General features: G+C 41.2%; 1 protein-coding gene across 8 annotated transcripts in view; it reads left to right on the top strand.

Annotated features, from left to right (window-relative positions):
• VPS13B (vacuolar protein sorting 13 homolog B) overlaps nucleotides 1-22,233 on the top strand; it is an 883,035-nt gene that overhangs the window by 234,072 nt on the left and 626,730 nt on the right. For 6 of the 8 annotated variants that reach the window (XM_083517129.1, XM_083517132.1, XM_083517130.1 and 3 more), the window contains exons 30-31: nucleotides 2,366-2,477; nucleotides 21,432-21,635. The exons of the other annotated variants lie outside the window; for them this stretch is intronic. In XM_083517129.1, the coding sequence (XP_083373255.1) occupies nucleotides 2,366-2,477; nucleotides 21,432-21,635 (316 nt within the window). The remainder of the gene's footprint in view (nucleotides 1-2,365; nucleotides 2,478-21,431; nucleotides 21,636-22,233) is intronic. 8 annotated transcript variants of the gene reach the window in all.

Here is a 22,233-nt window from a genome sequence, read left to right as displayed (position 1 = left end):
ACAGATGAATTAGAGGGAGCCCCAGGAGTCAAATCAGCACCACTAAGAAGCTAAGTTTGATGATTTAGAAGTTGTGTAAATTTGATAGCATAAATGTCCTGTAGTTTAAAAAGAAAAATGTTCTTGAGTTTAGCTTAGACATCTACCAAAGTATTTGTAACTGGAAAAAAAAATGAGTATCTATTTAGCCTGATTAAAATACAAATGCTTTGTCCACTTAACTTCCCACATAACCATGGCCTCCCAACCCTATTTCCCCAAATAGTTTATTATACCTTATCTTCAGTGCAGTTCCTTAATGATTTTTGATGTATTTCATAAGTATTTGATAGCATTGCCTGACACACCCACACCCCTGCCTTGGTTTATTCATTAGCTGTGTGTCCAGATTGTTAATCATAGCCTCAGTATGACTGTCTGACTCACCCTGGACGCATCTCAGTGGTGTTGCAGAAGCCAGCTTTTATATACACAACACACATACACATGAGTCTTCTGAGCTGCATGTGAAGTTTGCTTGTTCTTTCCACATCAAGCAACGTGTTATTTAGTAAAGTACTTAGCACTCACCACACTCTTAGCATCTGTAGCTGAAAGCTTAGCTTTCAAAACAAGTTGTCTGCGATATCTCACTGGGTGGCCACAGATGGGGAAAAGGGATTGAAAGCTTACGTACATCCTCAAAGCATAGGCTTGTGGAGAACACTAGGCCCAACTGCATGTATATATATCGGATGTCATTGTCAGCTTCTAAAATGTCATAAAATCCTTCATGGGCAAAAAGAAATGTTACCAGATACAGAGTGCAGGTCTCTGTACTGAAATACATGTTCACTTCTTTATTTCTTCACAGTATACCTTGTATTTTTTAGTAGCTGTGTTAAAAGTAACTGCAATGATGGCATAGGCACAATATTTAATAAGAGCTAAAACTGTTAAGGGATGCGGGTGGCACTGTGGGTAAAACCTCAGCACCTAGGACTTGCCGATCGTATGGTCGGCGGTTCGAATCCCCGCGGCGGGGTGAGCTCCCATCTTTCGGTCCCAGCTCCTGCCCACCTAGCAGTTCGAAAGCACCCCTAAGTGCAAGTAGATAAATAGGTACCGCTTTATAGCGGGAAGGTAAACGGCGTTTTCGTTTGCTGCGCTGGTGCTGGCTTGCCAGAGCAGCTTCGTCACGCTGGCCACGTGACCCGGAAGTGTCTGCAGACAGCGCTGGCCCCCGGCCTCTTAAGTGAGATGAGCGCACAACCCTAGAGTCGGACACGACTGGCCCGTACGGGCAGCGGTACTTTTACCTTTACCTTTACCTAGAACTGTTAAGATCTCTAAAAAACAATTAAACACTTATTAGGTAATCAGTAAGCTTTCATATGTCAATACCCAACATTCCTTTCCATTCTTCCAGCAGCTAGTCCACGAATAAGGACTTAGGGCATAGCTTTGCCAATAGGGAAATACTTCTTTGTTTCCCATTAAGCTTTGTGGGGGAAAGTATATAGACTGTCGATTAGGACACCATTGGAGAAAAATATTGTCAAATCATAGGAACTGTAGTTCACCCCCCACAGAGTTACAGTTCCCAGCACCTTTCACTACAGTTCCCATTATTCTTTTGGGGAAGTCATACGCTTTAAACATACAGTATACGCAAAACCAAAGATGCACGAAGAAGCATTCATTCTCCCTTTTCTCTCTCTGTCTCTCTGTCAGAAACAGATACATAAACACACACATTTCTGTAATATCCCCAGGGACATTGCACTTATAATAATTACAGTGGTACCTCAGGTTACATACGCTTCAGGTTACATACACTTCAGGTTACAGACTCTGCTAACCCAGAAATAGTGCTTCAGGTTAAGAACTTTGCTTCAGGATAAGAACAGAAATCGTGCTCCGGTGGCGCAGCAGGAGGCCCCATTAGCTAAAGTGGTGCTTCAGGTTAAGAACAGTTTCAGGTTAAGAACGGACCTCCAGAATGAATTAAGTACTTAACCCGAGGTACCACTGTACAGGCATTTCACTAGTCAGTACTAGTCAATTTAAATATATTCTCATGTTATCCTGATGGCGTTAGGAATGAGGGAAGCTACATCAGCCAAAATAGCATGAATGGGATGGGCAGGGGAAGTATATCTGTCTATCTGCCTGCCTGTCTGCCTGTCTATCTGTCTATTTTGTGTGGTATTAATTGGTTTACCAGTATTCATTGCAGAAGTTAATAATAATACTAATAATGATCATAATAATATGGTTGCTCCACTGAAAAGTCACCTCACTCATTGGATTGGAAATACCTTAATTAATACATCTGGCTCTGTATGTATACACAAATGTTGTTTGTTTCCTACTTCAATTGCAGATAATAAGACGAATAAGGAAGATACTTTGGTTCTTAAAATTGGCTCTGTGTCGATGGCTCCTCAGGCTGACAATCCTCTTAGCAGAGCTGTGCTGAGGAAAGACATTTACCAGTAAGTGTTTTTTATTTGACAAATTAGAATGAGGAAAATGTTTGAAAAATCCAGAAATGTTTTTAAAAATCAAAACAAGATAATATCTTGAGAGAGAAGATATGAAATCATTGATCTGGCATGCATGGTTGACGACTGGGATTGCATTGTTTTACCCTTGCCTGCACATTGTACATCAAATAGTATTTGCCTAGCCCAGTGTGCCCGAGCTCTGTCAGCACAATCTGTACTCTTGATTTTGTATTCAAGACATAGTGTTCATGTAGTTTGAGCAATGCATGTTGGGTTCTGCATATATAAGCTCACATGCAAAAATAAAGTTGAATACACAAAGAACTGGCAGGTAAAGTAAACTTGCATGATCCTGAGCCCCTTCTTAATTACACAGTTTAAACATCATCACAGGGCTGGAATAAAAGTTATCCAGTAAAACATGTATTCTGATGAAAACCTTTTTGATTAGAATTTTCCTTTTTTACATTGATTACTGAATTATCGGGCCTGCTTTCATATTTTTTCAGACACTTCAACAGTCTATGAAGCACTGATGAACAATAAATTAATTTTCAGTTACGTTATCATGATCTTAAGGGCTCCCCCACCCCTGCAAGAAAAAAAAATCAGTCAGGAAAGGGATCTCTCTTTTTTTGCAAATACCTTCTCTCTCAGTAGCTGCCTAGTGTGAAAGTGATTTTCATAATGTTAAATGGTTAGCAGACATTCAAAATGTTGGACTGTTGATGTCATGTGGATCAAAGCTGTGAAAGAAAGCAAACTTCTAAGGCAAAGTTTCACAGTAAACACATTCTTTGTGTGAATGTCGTGCTCTGGATTGTGTCACTGACTTTCTGCAAACCACACTAATCATATGTAGGCAGCAAAACTGGAGAACATATGTAATCAACATGATAAAAATAATATATGATTCTTAGTAGAGTTGGCACTGCTGAGAAACATGAAAGTATAGTTGCAAATAATACCAAGTGAGAAAAGTCACAGAAATACAGATGAACAAGTGTCTTATGCTTCCTGTTGGTCTGTTTCTCAGATGTGGCATTTTTTTTTGTTTGAAAAGTACTTCGAACTGTACTTCAATAGAAGTATGTTACAAACATCAAAATCCTTTCCCAGCAGTAAAATGTTTTACGGCTTTAAAAATGACAGATATTACTTTGTCAAGCATAGGAATTCCTCAACTCGTTCAGGCTCCTTGCAACTTACCAGTTTCTATCCAAGGGGGTGGGGTGGGGGGAGAAACTTTGTCATAGTGCACATAAAGGTGGGTTTGCCTCTGAATACCATTTTCACATATTCAGGAAAATGTGATATATGAAGTGGTGTCATGGGTTTGACTTGGAAATAGACCCATAAAAATCAGGAATGTTTTCCTTGAGCATGCAAGCACACCAAGAAAGCAATTGTGTCATCTTCTTTAGGAAAACGAAGATTAGATGGAGTGATAAGATTGAAAGGTTTTCTGGGAAGCTTACAGCTGAGAAAGTAAGAATAAACACCCAGGGTACCAGAAGTGCATGTCTCCCCAATATACCTTAATGTGCTTGAGAAAGGTGTGCCAGGGTAGGGCAAAATGTGTGTCTGAGTGAGGTATTCTGTGAATGTCCTGTTTGGCAAAAGTGTTTGGGACGCATGGCTTTTGGTACAGTGGTACCTCGAGTTACATACGCTTCAGGTTACAGACTCTGCTAACCCAGAAATAGTACCTTGGATTAAGAACTTTGCTTCAGGATGAGAACAGAAATCGTGTTCCAGCGGCGCGGCAGCAGCAGGAGGCCCCATTAGCTAAAGTGGTGCTTCAGGTTAAGAACAGTTTCAGGTTAAGTACGGACCTCCGGAACGAATTAAGTACTTAACCCAAGGTACCACTGTACTGTGAAAGCTGTGAGGTTGTACAAAGACTCTTGTGAAATCTTAAGATACCTCTCTGGAAACTGAGGTTATGATAGTACTATTGTAATCAAAACACTACGTAGGGTATTTTATACTGTGTACTGTTCAGAGGTACAGTGTGTATTTTGGGGATGGAAGCATTATAGACTAACTTCCTTCATCAGTTCAAGCTTAATTTATTTTTAAAAGACCTAGTTACATGTGAATTTCAGTGTGTAATGTGTGAAGCAGCCCTCGATACATGATTATAGTGCTGCATTGTGGTATGAAATTCTATAACCTTTCGGTAAAGAATACTAGATGGCTTCATGCATTTGTGTATTTGTGGCAGGGGATGGGGAACGTGCGCCTCAGACATTGCTGGATTATATAGATTATCCCTGACAATTGGCTATGCTGGCTGAGGGAGTTAGGAGCTGGAGTCCAGTAACATCTACAGGGCTACAAATTTCCATCTCTGCGTTATTGTCTCTCAGTTAACACAGTTTATCATTCTTACTTGGATACAGCAATCACTTACAGCTGTACAGTGGTACCTCGCAAGATGAATGCCTCGCAAGACGAAAAACGCGCAAGACGAAAGAGTTTTCCTTTTTTGAGTCGTTCCACAAGACAAATTTCCCTATGGGCTTGCTTCGCAAGACGAAACGTCTTGCGAGTTCTTGCGAGTTTGTTTCCTTTTTCTTAAAGCCGCTAAGCCGTTAATAGCCGCTAAGCCACTAATAGCCGCTAAGCTGCTAATAGCCGTGCTTCGCAAGATTAAAAAAACCGCAAGATGAAGAGACTCGTGGAACGGATTAATTTTGTCTTGCGAGGCACCACTGTACTTGACATCCAGTTTTTCACTGGGGCGTATTTCTATCAGATGAAAAGCTGAAGGGCTGCACAGAACTTGGTTCCATAGAAGCCAAGAAACAAGAACTAAATGTATTTTCGTCTGAAACAGGCAGATGAACATTTTCTTAGTTGCTTGTTTGAATATTTATTGTACTATTCTTTGGTGCCCCAAAATTCTCCCAGGATAGTTTACAACAAGGTGCAAAAACATAATGCACAATTAAAAACAAAACAGACAAACAAACATAAAACAGCAGTATTTACCAAATAGAGTTGTGGATAAAAGCTAACAAGTCACAGATCTAGGAGGTCTGGGCAAATAAAAAGGACTTTACTCAGGTGTCAAAAAGATGCCAGACTCTGCACCAGGCAGAGGAGAGTCCAGAGAGCTGGGGTGCCACAACAGAAAAGACCCAATTCCTGGTTCATACCTGCCTTACTTCCAAAGGCATAAAAAACAGGGGAAAGCTTCTCAGGAAGATCTTTGTGAAGTTCATATGAAATAAAGGAATCTCTTTTGGGGCAAGCCATTCAGGTTTTTGACTGTTAACAACGAATTGTGTTCAGAAGCAGTATAGAAGCTGATATTGCTGTTTTAAGAGACATTCTGTATTTCCAGACAGTAAGAGACATTCTGTATTTCCAGACAGTAATCTTACTAGTCTATTTTGGCCCAAATACATTCTTAACAATGTTCAACAACAGCTCAATGTACGTATCATGCACGATGGTGATTAAAACAGCTCCTTCCCTGGGTCTCCATATGATAAAATGTGGTCAGGGTGTGTAACATGGTATACATGGGGTGTTATTGTTGGGATCAGAGGATATACTGGAGGCTAGATGAAAACCTTTGAGGTGTTGACCTGCGTGCATCCAGCTGCTCATCCTTAACTATTAATAAGCCGTTTCCTTTGTGAGAATACTTGAAGTTTGTTAGAATATGGAAGCAGTTTGTAGGGAACCAAATTCTCAGCTTAATGTCGTTGAAAGAGGACTGAAAACATGAAGTTGGAAGAATATCCCACTAGATTGTCTTATTTGAATTTCGAAGCACGTATTTTACCTTGTCTAAAAGCAGCAGGCATGTTACCATTTAAGTACATTGAGCTGCCCTTTTCCCCTCCTGTTACATCATGACTGGTGTTCATGGAGGCTACTTTATCCTTAATGGCTGGTAGAAGAATCTGTACTGCAAGATGAGGCTCCCCTTAACTTTACTTAGGTTGGAAATCCTGCCTGGTGGTAGTGTGCCTGGTTCAATTTAGCAGCTAATGTGAGTCTCCCTTGTGCACAAGCACTGTTAGTATTAATCACAATTAAATCCATATTTAACATGTCGGATCATTTACTCAAGTTTTCTGCAGCCTCTATGGTTTTGCTGCTGAACCTTGATATTCACAACATCATACTGTTTTTGTATGCTTGACAGGAAAAAAAGATTCGTACAGAGCACTAGAAAATGAAGTCTGGGTTCATCATGGTCTAGGGCAGGCTTCCTCAGCCTCGACCCTCCAGATGTTTTGAGACTACAGTTCCCATCATCCCTGACCACTGGTCCTGCTAGCTAGGTGTGATGGGATGATGAGCTGCTTGTGCGTAAAATCGTAGTCCCTCAGAGTTTGTGCAACTCCACAAACCTCTGTCTGTGACAGAGCTCCTCAGACATGTCTGCTCTAATCACTTGCAGATTCCGACAGTGGTTGTTTTCGGAATCGTTTCCAGCATAAAAGTTCCTTAACGGAAACACGTCTTCTGGACTCACGGCGTGACAGTTTCCAGCGAGGCGTGGGTCTCCCTATGGGAACTTCAGATACCTCCCCACTGTTCTCGCTGGAAGTGTCTCTGAGCCCTCCCGCCTGCTCGCATTCCCTCAGAGATCCACTCCTCCCCCTGCTGGTTCCTGCTTCAGCTGTTGAATCTCTTCCAGCCTCCCTGAGCCCCTCCACCACCTGTTCCTCCGATGGCAGTTCCCTGACACTAGGGATCATGGGAATTGTAGGCCAAAAACATCTGGAGGGCCGAGGTTGAGGAAGCCTGGTCTAGGGAGATTATTTCTTAGGTGCATAACCATAGGTATCAGGGTGGAAAAACATATTTGGGAATAGTGGCAAACTTTTGGCTCTCAAATTTCAGCAGTGGCCTATGCAACACTAAAATCCGGTGCCCCTTGCCTCTCATGCTCTGTTTTACAGCACTGTTGTGCCCCCCGCCCCCAGCAGCACGGCACCCAGTGCAGCTGAACCAGTTGTGCTATCCTAAAACCGCCTCTTTGGGGAAGATATTACACCGGAGCACTGTCATAACTAAGTAGCTTCATGATATTAATAAATCTATGAAAATGTGGAGAGCTGTTTTCTAAAAATTTTCCAGACTCTTGTGATTTGGATCTGAGAACTAGTCTTCAGGATTTGGAAGAGCAGTTTTCTACTGGTAATTAAATTATATGATTTCAGGTCTTTTCTCCTGTATGCCAAGCTTTAGCCTGACATGCATTCTTTTTTGGACCAAAGCAGTAAAATGCCCTAGTGTGCATTTTGCTGATGTTGCCCGTTAGCATGCGATTGTATTTGTATTTAAATCAAATTCCAGTTGGGCAGATAGTTGACTTTCCACAAAACGTTTCATTGTCCCTTGGGCTCTTCCTGCTGATTTCAAAAATATGTTTTTGAACAGTCATTTCAAGGATACTTTGCTGCCATATATGTTTAACATTGACATATAAAATCCTTGGTTGTGGTAAACAGTGTTACTGTAAAATAATTCAGAAAAGCTTCAGAAAGCTTACTGTTACCATTCTTTATTAATGGCTTGTGAGTAAATATAATTTACATTGTATTTGGTTTCAACAAATGTTTTGTTTGTTTGGAAAGTATTCTCTAGTAATATTTAAAACAGATTATTTTCTTTCTTTTAATTATGGTGGAATTTTAAGTTGAATATAATGTGAAGGCTATGCTTCTGTTACTAAGGTAACCATATCCTTGTTGTAATGAGACATTTGTTAACTTCTGTATACAGCTTGTGGTTCATTCCATAAATACTTGTGGGTTCTCTGATGTCCTTCACAAGGTTTTATCTATGACAAATTTTTACCACAGCTCTTGAAGTGCTTTGTGAGAATGGGTGTGGGTTTCTTTCTTCTTAAAATTATTCTCTAAAATCTTAGCACATTTAAAAAAAAATCTCCCTCTTCAGCTTTGTTGCTATTTAACATATTCCATCCTTTTTTTTTACCATGTGGAATCTTCATCTATTGAGATAGATTTATCAGTAGCCCTTCATTGAGTTAAGGGGAAACATCTTCTGTTTATTCATTAGGTAAGTTTATTTTACACCAGTATTGTGGGACCAATACCTTATCCCAGGTTTATTTTTTATTGCAAAAGTTACACTAAGGATGGGGAATGTGTTGCCTTCTAGGCTACAACTCCTATTATTCTTGACCATTGGCCATCTTGGCAGGGACTGATTGGAATTGTACTGCAGCGACAAATAGAGAAGCTTAAGTTACCACCTTTCACAATCCTTTTAGTATTAGCTAACATGGTGTCCTTTGACTCCCAATTTCCCTCAGCCACAGTCGGCATGGCCAATGGTTCAGAATGATGGGGGTTGAATTTCAACACATCTGAAGAACACCACTTTAATTCCTCCTGTTCTTGGGCTGGGTGCTGTTTTCCCAGTGTGTTCCATGTGTGCAAGACACTGGCAGAGCAGACCCCGGCTGCCTTCAGGACTGAATCCTCTGGAAGATCCAATCCTCCTGGGGTCTGCTTCCAGCTGGGGAGCAAATGTCTTAGTCCTGCTCAATTTGACTGTACATGTGTGCTCCCCTGCGGAAGAGGCATGTGTAGGAAAACTTATTTTACTCTTTTCCCCTACCGCCATGCCCCCAGATCACATGGGATGCCCATCTGGGGCTGTCTTCCATCTGACTAGCCTGGTTCTGCCCAAATCAGCCCAATACGATTGGGGCTTCAACTGAATCCATTGTGCTGCGCTACCAGATACATTAACTGATGGGAGCGCCAACATTGGTATTAATATAAAGTAACCCTGGAAGTCACTAGCAGACACCTAAAAACAAATCTCTTATTTAATGATAACTGATTTGATATAAATAACATTTTCTCACAAGTGGAAACTAGTGCGACAGTGCAAAGAACTGTAGCTGGCATAAAACCACCATTCAAAAATGTCTTTGGCATATGTCTCCTGTATATTGTACGCATTGATGTTTAGCTGATTTAACTTGAAGGCTTTGTGTTTGGCTTTGGCAGTCACAAAAGCAATGGTGTACACTGTGGCTTCCTGCAGCAGGAAATAAGTTTCAAGGAATACTTTCCCTCTTGCTGCCAAAATTTACCATAACAATACGGTTGGAAATGACTGAATAGTTTACTGTTTGCCATTTTACTACATTTTAACTCTTAAGGTTTAAAAAGTTTGTTTTCTATATGTTTTCTTGTTTTGCTTGATATTTCATGGGAATCTGTCCTCCTGTTTTACTCGTTAAAAAAGCTCTTTTTCATTCAGGTAGTATCTGCTACTTTTCAAATAGTTGCATGTTTGCAACCAGGGCTGTAGTCCTAAGCACAGTTACCAAGAACTCTGTCTAATTGAATGCAGTAGGGCTTAAAGGTAAAGGGACCCCTGACCATTAGGTCCAGTCGTGGCCGACTGGGGTTGCGGTGCTCATCTTGCTCTATAGGCCGAGGGAGCCGGCGTACAGCTTCCGGGTCATGTGGCCAGCATGACTAAGCCGCTTCTGGCGAACCAGAGCAGCGCACGAAAACGCCGTTTACCTTCCCGCCAGAGCGGTACCTACTTATCTACTTGCACTTTGACCTGCTTTCGAACTGCTAGGTTGGCAGGAACAGGGACCGAGCAATGGATTCGGACCGCCGACCTTCTGATCGGCCAGTCCTAGGCTCTGTAGTTTAATCCACAACACCACCCGCGTCCCAGTAGGGCTTAAGTTTGAGTAAATATGCATAGGATCACACTGAGTTCTTTGGTCCCCTTGATATCAATGGAATTTTAATCATGCTTTACTTTACAATAATGCCTTACCCAGCAGCAGCTATCAGGGTGAGTGGGTCTGTGTTGCTCTCCCATCTTCTCAACAACTTGTGTCACTGCTGGTACTAACAGGGAGAAGGTGAGAGGTAAGGCAACAAGGAGTTTAGCATTGTATGGGCACAGTGTCACATGGGCACCACTGCTGCACCCGCATCACACTGAGCTCTGTGCTGCCTTGCCACTCTCCTCCTTGATACTAGCAGAGATGAGAGAACAACAGAGACCCACCCTTCTTATCACACTGGCCAGTCCAGTTTATGTTTGCAGAGAAACCATCCCTATGCATATTCTTTGCTGGATAGGAATTTTATATATATGCATGATGCCTGTATCTAGAATTCCTTTTCCTTATCAAGCTACTGAGTCTATGCATGTATAGCCTGATAAACAGAGTTGAAATCCTGTCTATAGATATTCAAACAATTAGAAGTGGGTGCAGTGTCCCAGTTTTCTTGCTTCTGCTAAACAGCCAAGTGGCATAATCTCTTGGGTCACAGCCATTATCTGTAAGAAATTTAAACAACTGATGTCAAGGATATTTAAGTATTATGCATGTGTGTTACAAATTAGGAAAGAACAAATGGCCCTAGGAACGATGTAAAATCGGTTGGGGAAACCACGTCCATGAGCCTCTTTGCAAGTGAGACCAGGCCTCCTGATGCATCCTTAGAGCCCTGGAAAATAGCATTGGGTCTCGTCAAGGATCAGAGTGAAGACCTTGCCTTCGTCTTCTGCCCAATGCCATTGCAAAGACATGCGTGACCTCAGGATGAATGCAGCAAGCTACAGTCATCTCCTTCAAGGCTGTATGTGCAGGGGATGAGCAACTTAACTTTCTGCTTTGACCTGAAACACATTGCTGCAGCTTTTGCTGGTTTGAAAGAAAGCCTAAATATCGAGCCCCAGAAGCCAAGAGCTGAACTTGTGGGCTGCTTTTTTTGCTGCTAGATACTTAATCTGGCAACAAATGTGCAGTCATTACTCAGTAGTAATTTTGGAGGGATTGGTGGACAGCAGCGGGATAGTCATACTAAGATTGGTGTTGACAAATAGATGATGGAATACTAGCAGATTACTGTTGTAGTTAAATGTGCATAAATTTGTATCCAAATAAAATGAGTTGTAAGGATTTTTTTGTGAGAGAAGTTAGAGGTGCCTTTTAAAATGTCACCCACCATCCATGCTTTTTGTAAATACATGTATTAAACATTCTCAAATCTACTGCCCAGAATAATTGGAAATAAGTTTTCATGCATATAGTTTATCAGTCAGAAAAGACAGAGGTGTTATGTGGCTTCATGCCTGGGAGGTGGGGAGGCCACCTGCCCTGGATGAGATTGCACTCCCCTGGAAGCAGCAGGTCCACACTTTGTGGGTGCTCCTAGATTCAACACTATCACTGGAGGCTCAGATGGCCTTAGTGGCCAAGAGTTCCTTTCTTCAGCTACAGCTATTTCATTAGCTACTGTTTGACAGAGATGACATAGCCATTGTATTCCATGGTCTGGATTGGATTATTGTAATGTGCTCTAAATGAGGCTGCCTTTGAAAACAACTTGGAAACTTCAATTGGTCCAAAATACAATGGCCAGATTACTGGCTTGGGTTTCCTTCAGATGTCCCGTTTTGAAACAGCTGCACTGCTTGCCAGTTCATTTCTGGGCCCAATTCAAGGTGCTTCTGTTAGAGTTTAAAGCCCTAAACAACTGAGGCCCCAAATACCTGAAAGATGACCTACTTCCCTAAAGGCCCTCCCAAGTGCTGAGATTGGTGGAGGGAGCCCTCTTGGTTGTTCCACCGCCATCAGAATCTCTGTGGGCGGTGGCCTGGGGGATGGTGTTTTCTGTGGCAGCCCCTAAGTTGATGCATCTCCTACAGAGATGCATCCAGGGCCTTCATTATGCACCTTTCAGGAAATGCTGAAGGTGCATCTTTTTACCCTGGCTTTGGACACTTCAGATGTATATTCTGTAATGTAAAGTTGTTTTCAACTCTTTTTTATATTGTGTTCTAACTGTACAGTGATTTGTGGCAGTATATGTTATTATTTTGTGTATTACTCTGCAAAAGCAATTGGTACAACCAAAGCGATCACTTCAGTTTCCTCTCATGCGCCCCAGGAACTTCTCCAGAGAGTCCCCAATCCTTTGGAGCTGATTTTGAGGGGGCTGCAGATGAGAGGAGAGAAAGGGGACATTCCATTCCACTAGTACAGTGGAACCTCGGGTTGCGGACGTAATCCGTGACGGAGGCGCGTCCGCAACCCGCAGCGTTCGCATCCTGAAGCGCTGCACCTGTGCGCGAGTGGCGAAACCCAGAAGTAACCTGTTCTGGTACTTCCGGTTTTCCCGCAGTCCACAACCCGAAAACACGTAACCTGAAGCGTCTGTAACATGAGGTATGACTGTACAAGTCTCTTGTGTTAGCAGAATTGGAGCTTTGGATACCATCCAATTAAATTATATAGCAATATTTCTAAACATGTAATATTTCTACATGCAATCTAATTATCAAAAGCTGCCCAAATTTGTAGTTTATTACACATAAATTTAGGGTAACTTGCCACAATGCATTGATTTCGTAATCGCTTTAAAGAGCTTTATCCATGACTGTAAAAGGAGGAATTCAATAGACAGTATAAATTTGTCTTACTTTGTTTCTTAATTTGAGAAGCAAGTGGCAACTGGGGGGGGGGCACATTGTAGAAAATGAATAATTCTGACCTGCTTTGCAGGTTTCTTGTAAGCTTTACTGAAATAATATATGAACAGTGCTTCAAGTACTCAGAAAGGCTGAGATGAATGACTATTGCCTTCTGGTTTCTTGCTTCGGGCTCTTTATTGCCAGTTCACTCATTCATCATAAGGAAGATTTTTGGCTTTCATTTCTTTCTCCCTGCCTTCTCTTCTAGACCAACCCCATTGTCCATACCCTTTCAGAGAATATTAATGTGCAGATTTCATTGAGGGCCTATATCCCTAAACCTTTGCAGTCTTTCCCAAGGCTTGGTAACTTTTAATATTTTTATTATTGATTGTTTGTCTCTGAAAGCAGACAGCTTTTACTCGAAATCAAAGGAATATAATGTTTTGCAGATGTATATCAAATGCTTTACATACATTGTTTCTCTGAAATGACTGTGATTCTGTACACCTTGGCACCCACCTAGCTTCTTTGGGTATATTATAATTTCCCACAGATTTTTACATTTAATAGTCAAAAGCACAGCATATGCATTCTACTGAATTCTGAGACTAAGGCTAGCATACCAGTATAGAACTCGCAAAACAAACATAAACTTCTATCTTACTAAAAGTTTTCTCTAAAACATGTGAATTAGAATAAGAATAGAGTATCTTACTTAGTTACTGTTACTTTTTTGTCAATGCAGTCTTCCATGGTTAATATTTCACTGATTCATTAGAACAAGCATTAGCTGAAGACAAGACTTTGAAGAAAGAGCAAATGTTAGTTTTGTTAATGTAGCAGAGTATTGCATTTCAACTTTGGGAAAGGATAGTTGATTGATGCAGCTTGGCAAGAGGGTAAGGCCCCACATGCTGCTGAAGCAGGGTGAAAAAACTGTAGATTATAATATACCTCAGGATGGGTGTTTTAATATGTTTACATTTTTTCTGCTTTATTTGAAATGCTGATAATACTAGGTAGAATTCCACATTTGTTATTAACCTGGCTTGTATCACATTTAATATCGAAATACCATATTGGGTATTTCTATGGAAACTCTTACATGCATGCTGTTCAACAGATAATACAATAAAAGTGTGAAACTATAGCAACTTGGGTTCCCCTCCCCCAATAGAATATAGTTCACATCATAAACTGTGCAGTTATTATGAATGCAGTTATTAACTATTGTGGACCCCCCCTTACATTAATTTTCCCCACTATAATACTGTATAAACAATTGCATAAGAAATTGGAATGGTACAGATATAATGTGTGTAACATATTTTTTCTGTTTCTATAGAGAGCACAGTACATATCATATGTATAAGTTATCTATTCAAATAATTTCAGTGTGGTCATTAAGAGGATTTGACCGATATCCACGTATGGGTTTGATAAACTGACACAACAGCGAAAAAAGAACTCCTGTCCCATGTCAGCTTATCAAACACACTATGGATGTTCTGTCTTTCATCCGGCATCAAAATAACATCCACAGAGTAAATAGGAAGCTTGTGTTCAGTGAAACTCAACCTCAGTACTTCCAGGTGAATATATACAGCACCTGATAAGGCTGAGGTATTGTACCACTAAACGAACAGAACCTTGAGCAACCAATGAGTACCAGGTACGACAAAATGAAAATGGGTGTAGAATCCGAAAGAGGTTGTTTGCCTCAGTTTAGTGTTAAGCCAAATATTTATGTAATATTTTAGAAAGCCAAAACCTAGTGTCCTGTTGCAGACGAGCAATGTTGAGTTTTGAGCTAAAATTATTTAACCCGTAAAACAAATCAATAAAGAATGTGTTATGTTCTTACATCTGGTTTTAGCACCAGTTATTTCTTCTTGCTGCTGACATTACTCCCTGTTCTTTGTCATCCTTTCTGAGTCTATGTAGAAAAGTTATGTTCCTCTTATGACTGGTGGAAATGTTTTATCATCCAAACATATCACGAAACCTCCATTTAGAATTATGCATCTGCATCATTTGCACAGCTATCAAATCAACATTTAGAATAAGTCCTGCAGTAAAAGTAAATCAACATTATTCTCTCTGAGCACAAAAAGTATTAAAATGTGCACTCTCACTTTAATTTTTTTGTTGAAGCATTTAAACAAGAAACAGATACTTTTTTAAATTACCAGGCAGAATACACATTAACACGGCAAAAAGCTGAAACTTAGTTGACTTTTACATTTCCCCGCATTTAGCCTGAAAAGATATAGTTGCCATACTTTACCTTTTTTTCCTCCCTATTGTGCTCCAGATATACGTGTAAGAGACAACTGCAGTGGAAAACGGTCTTCTGCTTATTTGTGGTAAATTACTGTACACAGAGCTTTTTGGAACAAGGCACTACTTTTAAATGTCTGGTCACCTCACGGGATATGTAGTGCATTTCCTGCCACTAGGATAAGAGGAAGGAAGCACAAGGCCAAAACGTTTGATGTGTGGTCTACTGTAATTCCTTTCATGTGTTCAGTGGCTTTTGTAGGATCCATGTACTACAATCAATTCTGACCATGCTGTGGTCCATTTCATTAAAGCTGACCTTCCTAAATGGAAAACAAATTCACATTATAGTGGCATTCACCTGCCATCATTACAGGGGAAAGAGTTATCATATTTTGCCCTTAAGCTGATTCTTTTCTAAGTTATATGAGAAGATTTCCTTTGGCTTATAAAGTTCATTTCAGTGTGGAGATAAAAATGCAAAGAAGAGGCTCAATATTATTTTTCAAAGATTGATATATTATATCCTAAGATAAACTATGAGTGAGAGGCTACTTTTCATAGTACAGCTGCCATGGGCAAGCCATTTGGAACTCTCTGTGTTTTGGTTGCTGCCAGCTTCCATTCATTTAATGTAAATCAACCAGCCATGCAGATCAGTTCCCAGCACAAGAATTTAGATCAATCTATTTTTGCTCCATGTCAGTTTCACATAGTGTGCTTATCAGTGGCGTAGCGTGGGGGGTGCAGGGGGGGCCGGCCGCACCGGGCGCAACATCTGGGGGTTAGGGTTAGGGGGCGCAAATCCACGGGTTAGGGGGTGCAAATCCACGGGTTAGGGAGCGCAAATTACTTGCCTTGCCCCGGGTGCTGACAACCCACGCTACGCCACTGGTGCTTATTCATAATGCCCTTTCTGTCACATTTCTGCATTAATCTGTGGGGTGGGGTGGTTTTGGTTTTTTTAAAAGAATCTATGAAAAGTATTTTAAATAATACTTAAATATTTCTTTGATTATTTTGTCACAAAATGTACCTCTACCTTTCCCCCTCAACATGCACATTTCTAAATGGATGTTCATATGCATTTTGGTACAATTTTTGAGCTGAGCAATATATTGCAAAATTCAGGGAAGTTCAAACTGTAAAAGATAATTACGTCCTAATTCATGCATTAATCTGGGAGGTGCAAATTTAGGTCAGTTAAAAGTATGGATCAGATAAAATTCTCCATCCCTAATTGGTTGCTGCACGGACACAAACTGTGTAGTGTGGGCTAGTCTATACGTTGAATAGATACACATAATATTGACTTGTGGCACGAGGCAGCTGCTGTGTAGACTCAGATCAATGAGACCTCCATGCCAAAACTGTATCATGAGAGGTGGCTTGGAATATGGGTTTATACCAACAATAACATTGTTATGTGAAAAACAACTGCGTACCATTTCCACTTCTGTGTAAAATGCTGATGCAAATTCAGTTGGTGGCTCATTTGCCTTTCCCTGTTTAGGGAAGCTTTTAATATTTGATGAATCATCGTATTTCAATATTCTGCTGGAAGCCGCCCAGAGTGGCTGGGGAAACCCATGATAAATGATAAATTATTATTATTTGCCAGACAAGATGCAACCTAGGGCATCTGTGAATAAGACATTTCATTTTTCCAAAGTGTTAACAACTAGCAGGAGGTGCGCCTAATTTGTATCAATACTGTAACACTAGGGTAGGATCTTAAAGATGTCATCGTCATCCCCTCACCATTTTCCTGATTAAAATTACTTCACCACCATAACACACACACTGTAATTTTTTCCATGGAAGAAATTCAAATATCAAAGTGGTACCTCTATCTGTTTTCCCCCGACTGAGAAAATAGCAAGTGAGGGAGGGGGAAATGGGTGACAAACCCTCCCCAGTGCCATGGACCTTATTCAAAGGGGCTGCTAATGCAACTTTAAAATGACTTCTAATGTACGGTATTTAAAAGATTAAAAAAGGGGGGAGTCTAATTACTATTAATAGTACTGCTGCCTCATGTCCAGTTCTGTCCAAAGTTTTGACACTCTTTGATGGTTGAATGAAATTTTCTTTCATTTACAATTTTACAAATGGAAACTGAGAACCAAAGTTGATGTCTCAGCTTGTTCCTTGATTATTATTATTTTTTAATTACAGATAGGTAGCCGTGTTGGTCTGCCATAGTCAAAATAAAAAAATTCCTTCCAGTAGCACCTTAAAGACCAACTAAGTTAGTTCTTGGTATGAGCTTTCGTGTGCATGCACACTTCTTCAGATACACTGAAACAGAAGTTGCCAGATCCTTCTATATAGTGAGAAGGTGGGGAGGGGTATATAGATCCTTCTATATAGTGAGAAGGTGGGGAGGGGTATTACTTCTGAGTAATACCCCTCCCCACCTTCTCACTATATAGAAGGATCTGGCAACTTCTGTTTCAGTGTATCTGAAGAAGTGTGCATGCACACGAAAGCTCATACCAAGAACTAACTTAGTTGGTCTTTAAGGTGCTACTGGAAGGAATTTTTTTATTATTTTTAAAGTAATTATTATCATTTAGATCTATACACGGGGCAAAGGAAGTCCACAATTTTGACAACTGCACCAAAATAAATTATTTTGCTAAAGCGACAGTTGTTCATTAACTTAACCAGTGGTGGTCTTCCACTAAATTTCACATGTTTTTGGTGGAAGATGGCAGAGTGCTCCATGTGTACTTCTCAAGAGGATGGGGAATGTTGTCATGTATAGAATAAGCATATGACATTTTTGTTGAAAAGTAATTGGTTTTAGTATAATTCTTTAATCTGCATTTTTTATTCAACAGCATACAAAAGGCAGTTTGTGCAGTTAACACTTTTAAAGGTCGCTGTGGGTTAAACCACAGAGCCTAGGACTTGCCGTTCAGAAGGTCGGCGGTTCAAATCCCCACGACAGGGTCAGCTCCAGTTGCTCGGTCCCTTCTCCTGCCAACCTAGCAGTTCGAAAGCACATCAAAGTACAAGTAGATAAATAGATACCGCTCTGGCGGGAAGGTAAACGGCATTTTCATGCACTGCTCTGGTTCGCCAGAAGCGGCATAGTCATGCTGGCCACATGACCCGGAAGCTGTATGCCGGCTCCCTCGGCCAATAAAGCGAGATGAGCATCGCAACCCCAGAGTCGGACACGACTGGACCTAGTGGTACCTTATTGCCATAGACACCTTCTCAAGCTTCTGAATTGCTCTTCAAATTGCCCTAAGTTCATTTTGGTTCTTGGGCACAAGCAAGAACATTTCAAATACAGGATAGGAAACACAGCACATGGAAGCTAGCATTTGTCCTCCTTTTGAAAAGTGCTTGCACCAGATTATTTTTTGCTTTTTGAATTTGAGGGCAGTAATCCATTGGGGAGAGGAAAATCACATGACCCTAAAGAATGTGCATACATGGTCTCTGGAGCCTGGTTAAGGGCAGGTTACAGTGCATCCATATTCCATGTTTTAGCTTTACAACCCTGTGTAAAGTATGCTGACTGAGGCAGGTGGGAGTGTGGCTTTCCCAGTCACCCAGGAAACCAAAGCTTCCGAACAATAACCTTCAGAGCCAGACATTCCCAATATATAATATGAATATTCCCCTAGCTTTGGAGTGAAGAGAAATGTGTGAAAGTAAGGCTTCCTTTAATAAATACGATTAAGCCATACATCACTATTATTTATATCCTTTTTCAAAACTTCTATTTTTTATTTTTAGTTTCTGCAGTCTTTTATAAGTCTCAACTGACCTGTAAGGGAATACATTTGACTTTCTTACAATGAACCTCTGAATTATGCCTATTCAGCAGTGAGTAATAACTGATTCAACATGAGCTGTGTCTTATATAAACATACAAAATGCCTGACCCAGACTAAATCAATTTAAAAAGGAAAACATCAAAGTTATGTTTCCTGTTACATGCTTAAGGTCTTCTTTGGGTGTATTACATTAGTATATTATTTACCAACTGTTGTAGGCTTTTAGTTTATTCTCTGGTGCCACCTGCAAAGAGAACAGTAGAGAACTTATTGGATACAATAAATTGTACGTCTAATGTAATATGTCACAGTGATTAAGAGAAGCTTTTACAACAGGGATCAGGAAGTCTTTAGCATACCTTACAGTCCAGTTTTTAGTTTCTATAATGTTCTTATGCTGCAGAATGTGACCAGGGTAAAGTTCAGAGGGGCCACTGATTGCCTTGGGTCATGCCTCACCTGGATTTTAAAGTCCCAAGAAAATCTCCAGGGTCTTGGAACAGGGGTGAGAGAAAGAAACATCCACGCTTGTACCCCAGAGAATATTAGCTCAATTCTCTGAGCTGTCCCAGTGTGTTTTTGGCCTGAACTGTGTAGCAGAAGGAAAATGAACTTGTACATCATTTACGAACATCATCATAGGCCCTAATCTGTTTCACTGCCAAGGGGAGTGTGTTAGTAATATGAGATGGGGATCTGTAACTCCCCCCCCCCACGAGAGATTTGACTGGACCGTTCCATTGTGCTTTTTAAATGAGCAGTCAAGCACTTTTATTTTTCACCATGCTTTTAATTTATTTTAATTGTAAATTAATTTTGCTGTTGGTTGGGTTGTTTAACACTGTTTTGGGGTGGCTGGCATGGGATCCTTCAGATGTTGTTGGACTCCAGCTTCCATCAGCCCCAGCCAGCATTGCCAGTAGTCAGGGATGATGGGAACTGTAGTCCAACATCATCTGGAGGACTACATGCCAGCCATCCCTTGCTTTATTCTCACTGTTATTGCATTGTGACTGTGTTTTATTGTAAACATGTGCGTTAGGGTATTGATGAAGAGTCATCTGCATAGCTGTCAACCGTCCCTTATTTGGCGGGAAACTCCCTTATCCCAGCGCCGTGTCCCGCTGCTGTCCCTTATTAATGATGTCCCTTAAATTTCCCGGGTTTCATGCTCGTCCGGCTCAGGAGGGGAGCAGCGGCTCAGGGTCCTCCGCCGTGAGAGAGGGAGCACACTGGTGCTGTTGTCCTGGCGCGAGGAGTTCCATCGACCCTTCCCCGCCTGGGGGGGGGGCAGTGAGAGAGACTCTCGCCGCCGCCTGCGAGCCCAGAGGCGGCAGCGGTGGTGGCAGCTGAGGAGGCGGCCTGACGGAGGAGGAGGGGATGGGGAGGGATGCAGAAGGGTGGTGCTTCAGCGGCCGCCGTGGCGCCGCAACCGCCTCATGCCGGCATTGACAGCATCTGTCAATCCTACCAATGTATGCAACTCTTTACAATAGCAAAATCCCTTATTTTGGCTGCTGATCCCTTATTTTTGAGGCTGTTGGTCCCTTATTTTCAAATCTGTAATTTGACGGCTAAGGTCATCTGATGTTTAGAGGTGAGCTCCTCACTTCAATTCCGCCCCCTCTTACTAGCACATAAGTGTCTTGCTCCTGTTTTGCAGCAATTTAAAATGCACCCCAGCCGTTCCATTCTACTCTGATACAGGGCTGGGCATTGTCTGTGGCTAACACGTAAAGGGCAGTCCAGATGGCAATTTCCCCTCGTTAATTTTGAGATGTGGCAGAGTAGAGGGTTAGCATGCAAACTCTGGATCCAAGTATTTGTTCTCATGCACATACTGACCTCAACAGAGGCAAGATGCGGCGGATAAGGCAAAACAAGGGTACTCTAGCTGTGCAGGACTCAGGCTGAATGCTACATGAGAGCAGAGCTCACATAATGTTTCTACAGCAATTGCTCTCTAGCTGAGCCCTTTGTAGGAGCTGCAGATTTGTCTCGGTAGCTGGCTCCACCTTCACTAGATGCTTCTTAATTTAAAGGGATGCAGTGGAACAGAGGAGAATTTGGTTGTACTGGGGCTTCTGAGATGAGTCAGAGAAGACCATATGACATCCTTAGTCCAGAAGCATTTTCAATAGAGAAGGTGCTTCTGAGGGTGACCTTAAAGCCATTTACACCTCCCACTCTGAATCACCAACCTCATCCTCCAAAGAAGGGGAGTCCAGCCCCAGGACCATAACAGCCATTGACCTAATAATTAACCCTATTGTTAAGTTACTGTTTGTTTAGACTTTCTGCCCACATTATGGCCTTGAGACTTGCTCCAGTCCATAATCTCAGAGATGAAAACAATGCAACCTCTCTCTATTATCTCTCTCTCTCTCTTTTGTCATTATAGGAGAGCACTGAATCTGGGGATTCTTCGTGATCCTGGATCAGAGGTGGAAGACAGACAGTATCAAATAGACCTCCAGTCCATCAACATTGGTACTGCTCAGTGGGATCAGTTGAAGCCAGAGAAGGAGAATGGTAAAGGGAGGACAGTGCCAGAGAATGAAAGGAATTCTCAGAATCCAGCCCTTGAGTGGAATATGGCTAGTAGGTAAGAAAGCAGTGCGAAAATAGTGCCTCGTATTCTTGAGCAAAAAAAAAACTTTATGATAATAACATCCCACATATTTCAGCTGAGCATGCTGTTGTTTGTACATTCAAGTGTGTTTGCATTCCCTAGCAAGCATGTTTCCCGTGAGCCAGAGATCTGGACAATACACTTAAAGTTTTTGTTTTGTAGCACTGTTGCACTGTAATTTCCGTGCAGATAAAGTTATGTCTATATTTCCATAATAGCTTATAATATGGCCATAAAATATAACTCCAGGCTGAAACCTGGCATTCACATTTCCAGTCTATGAACAACAGAGTTGTTACCCTTTTGTTCTTTTACAAAGTTTGAACAAAACCAGTTTAGACATTTTTAAGCCGGCAGAGGACAAAAAAGTCCCCCCCCCCTTTGTTGGCTGCAAACCAGTTTCTGTGCTTCTGTAAATGAAAACAGCTGCAATTTCTGAAATGACAAATTTCTGCTGATTTGTTGATATGCAAAAGAGGGCTTCCAGCTCAAGTCTACTTATAAATGTTACTTTGACATCTTCCATTTTTAGTGTTCCATTTTGATTATATTGCTACAGTAGACTTTGATG

The sequence above is a fragment of the Podarcis liolepis genome (assembly GCF_965112155.1).
Source record: "Podarcis liolepis genome assembly, chromosome: 8".
NCBI classification, from domain to species: domain Eukaryota; kingdom Metazoa; phylum Chordata; class Lepidosauria; order Squamata; family Lacertidae; genus Podarcis; species Podarcis liolepis.
This window is presented reverse-complemented; position numbering and strand designations above follow the sequence as displayed.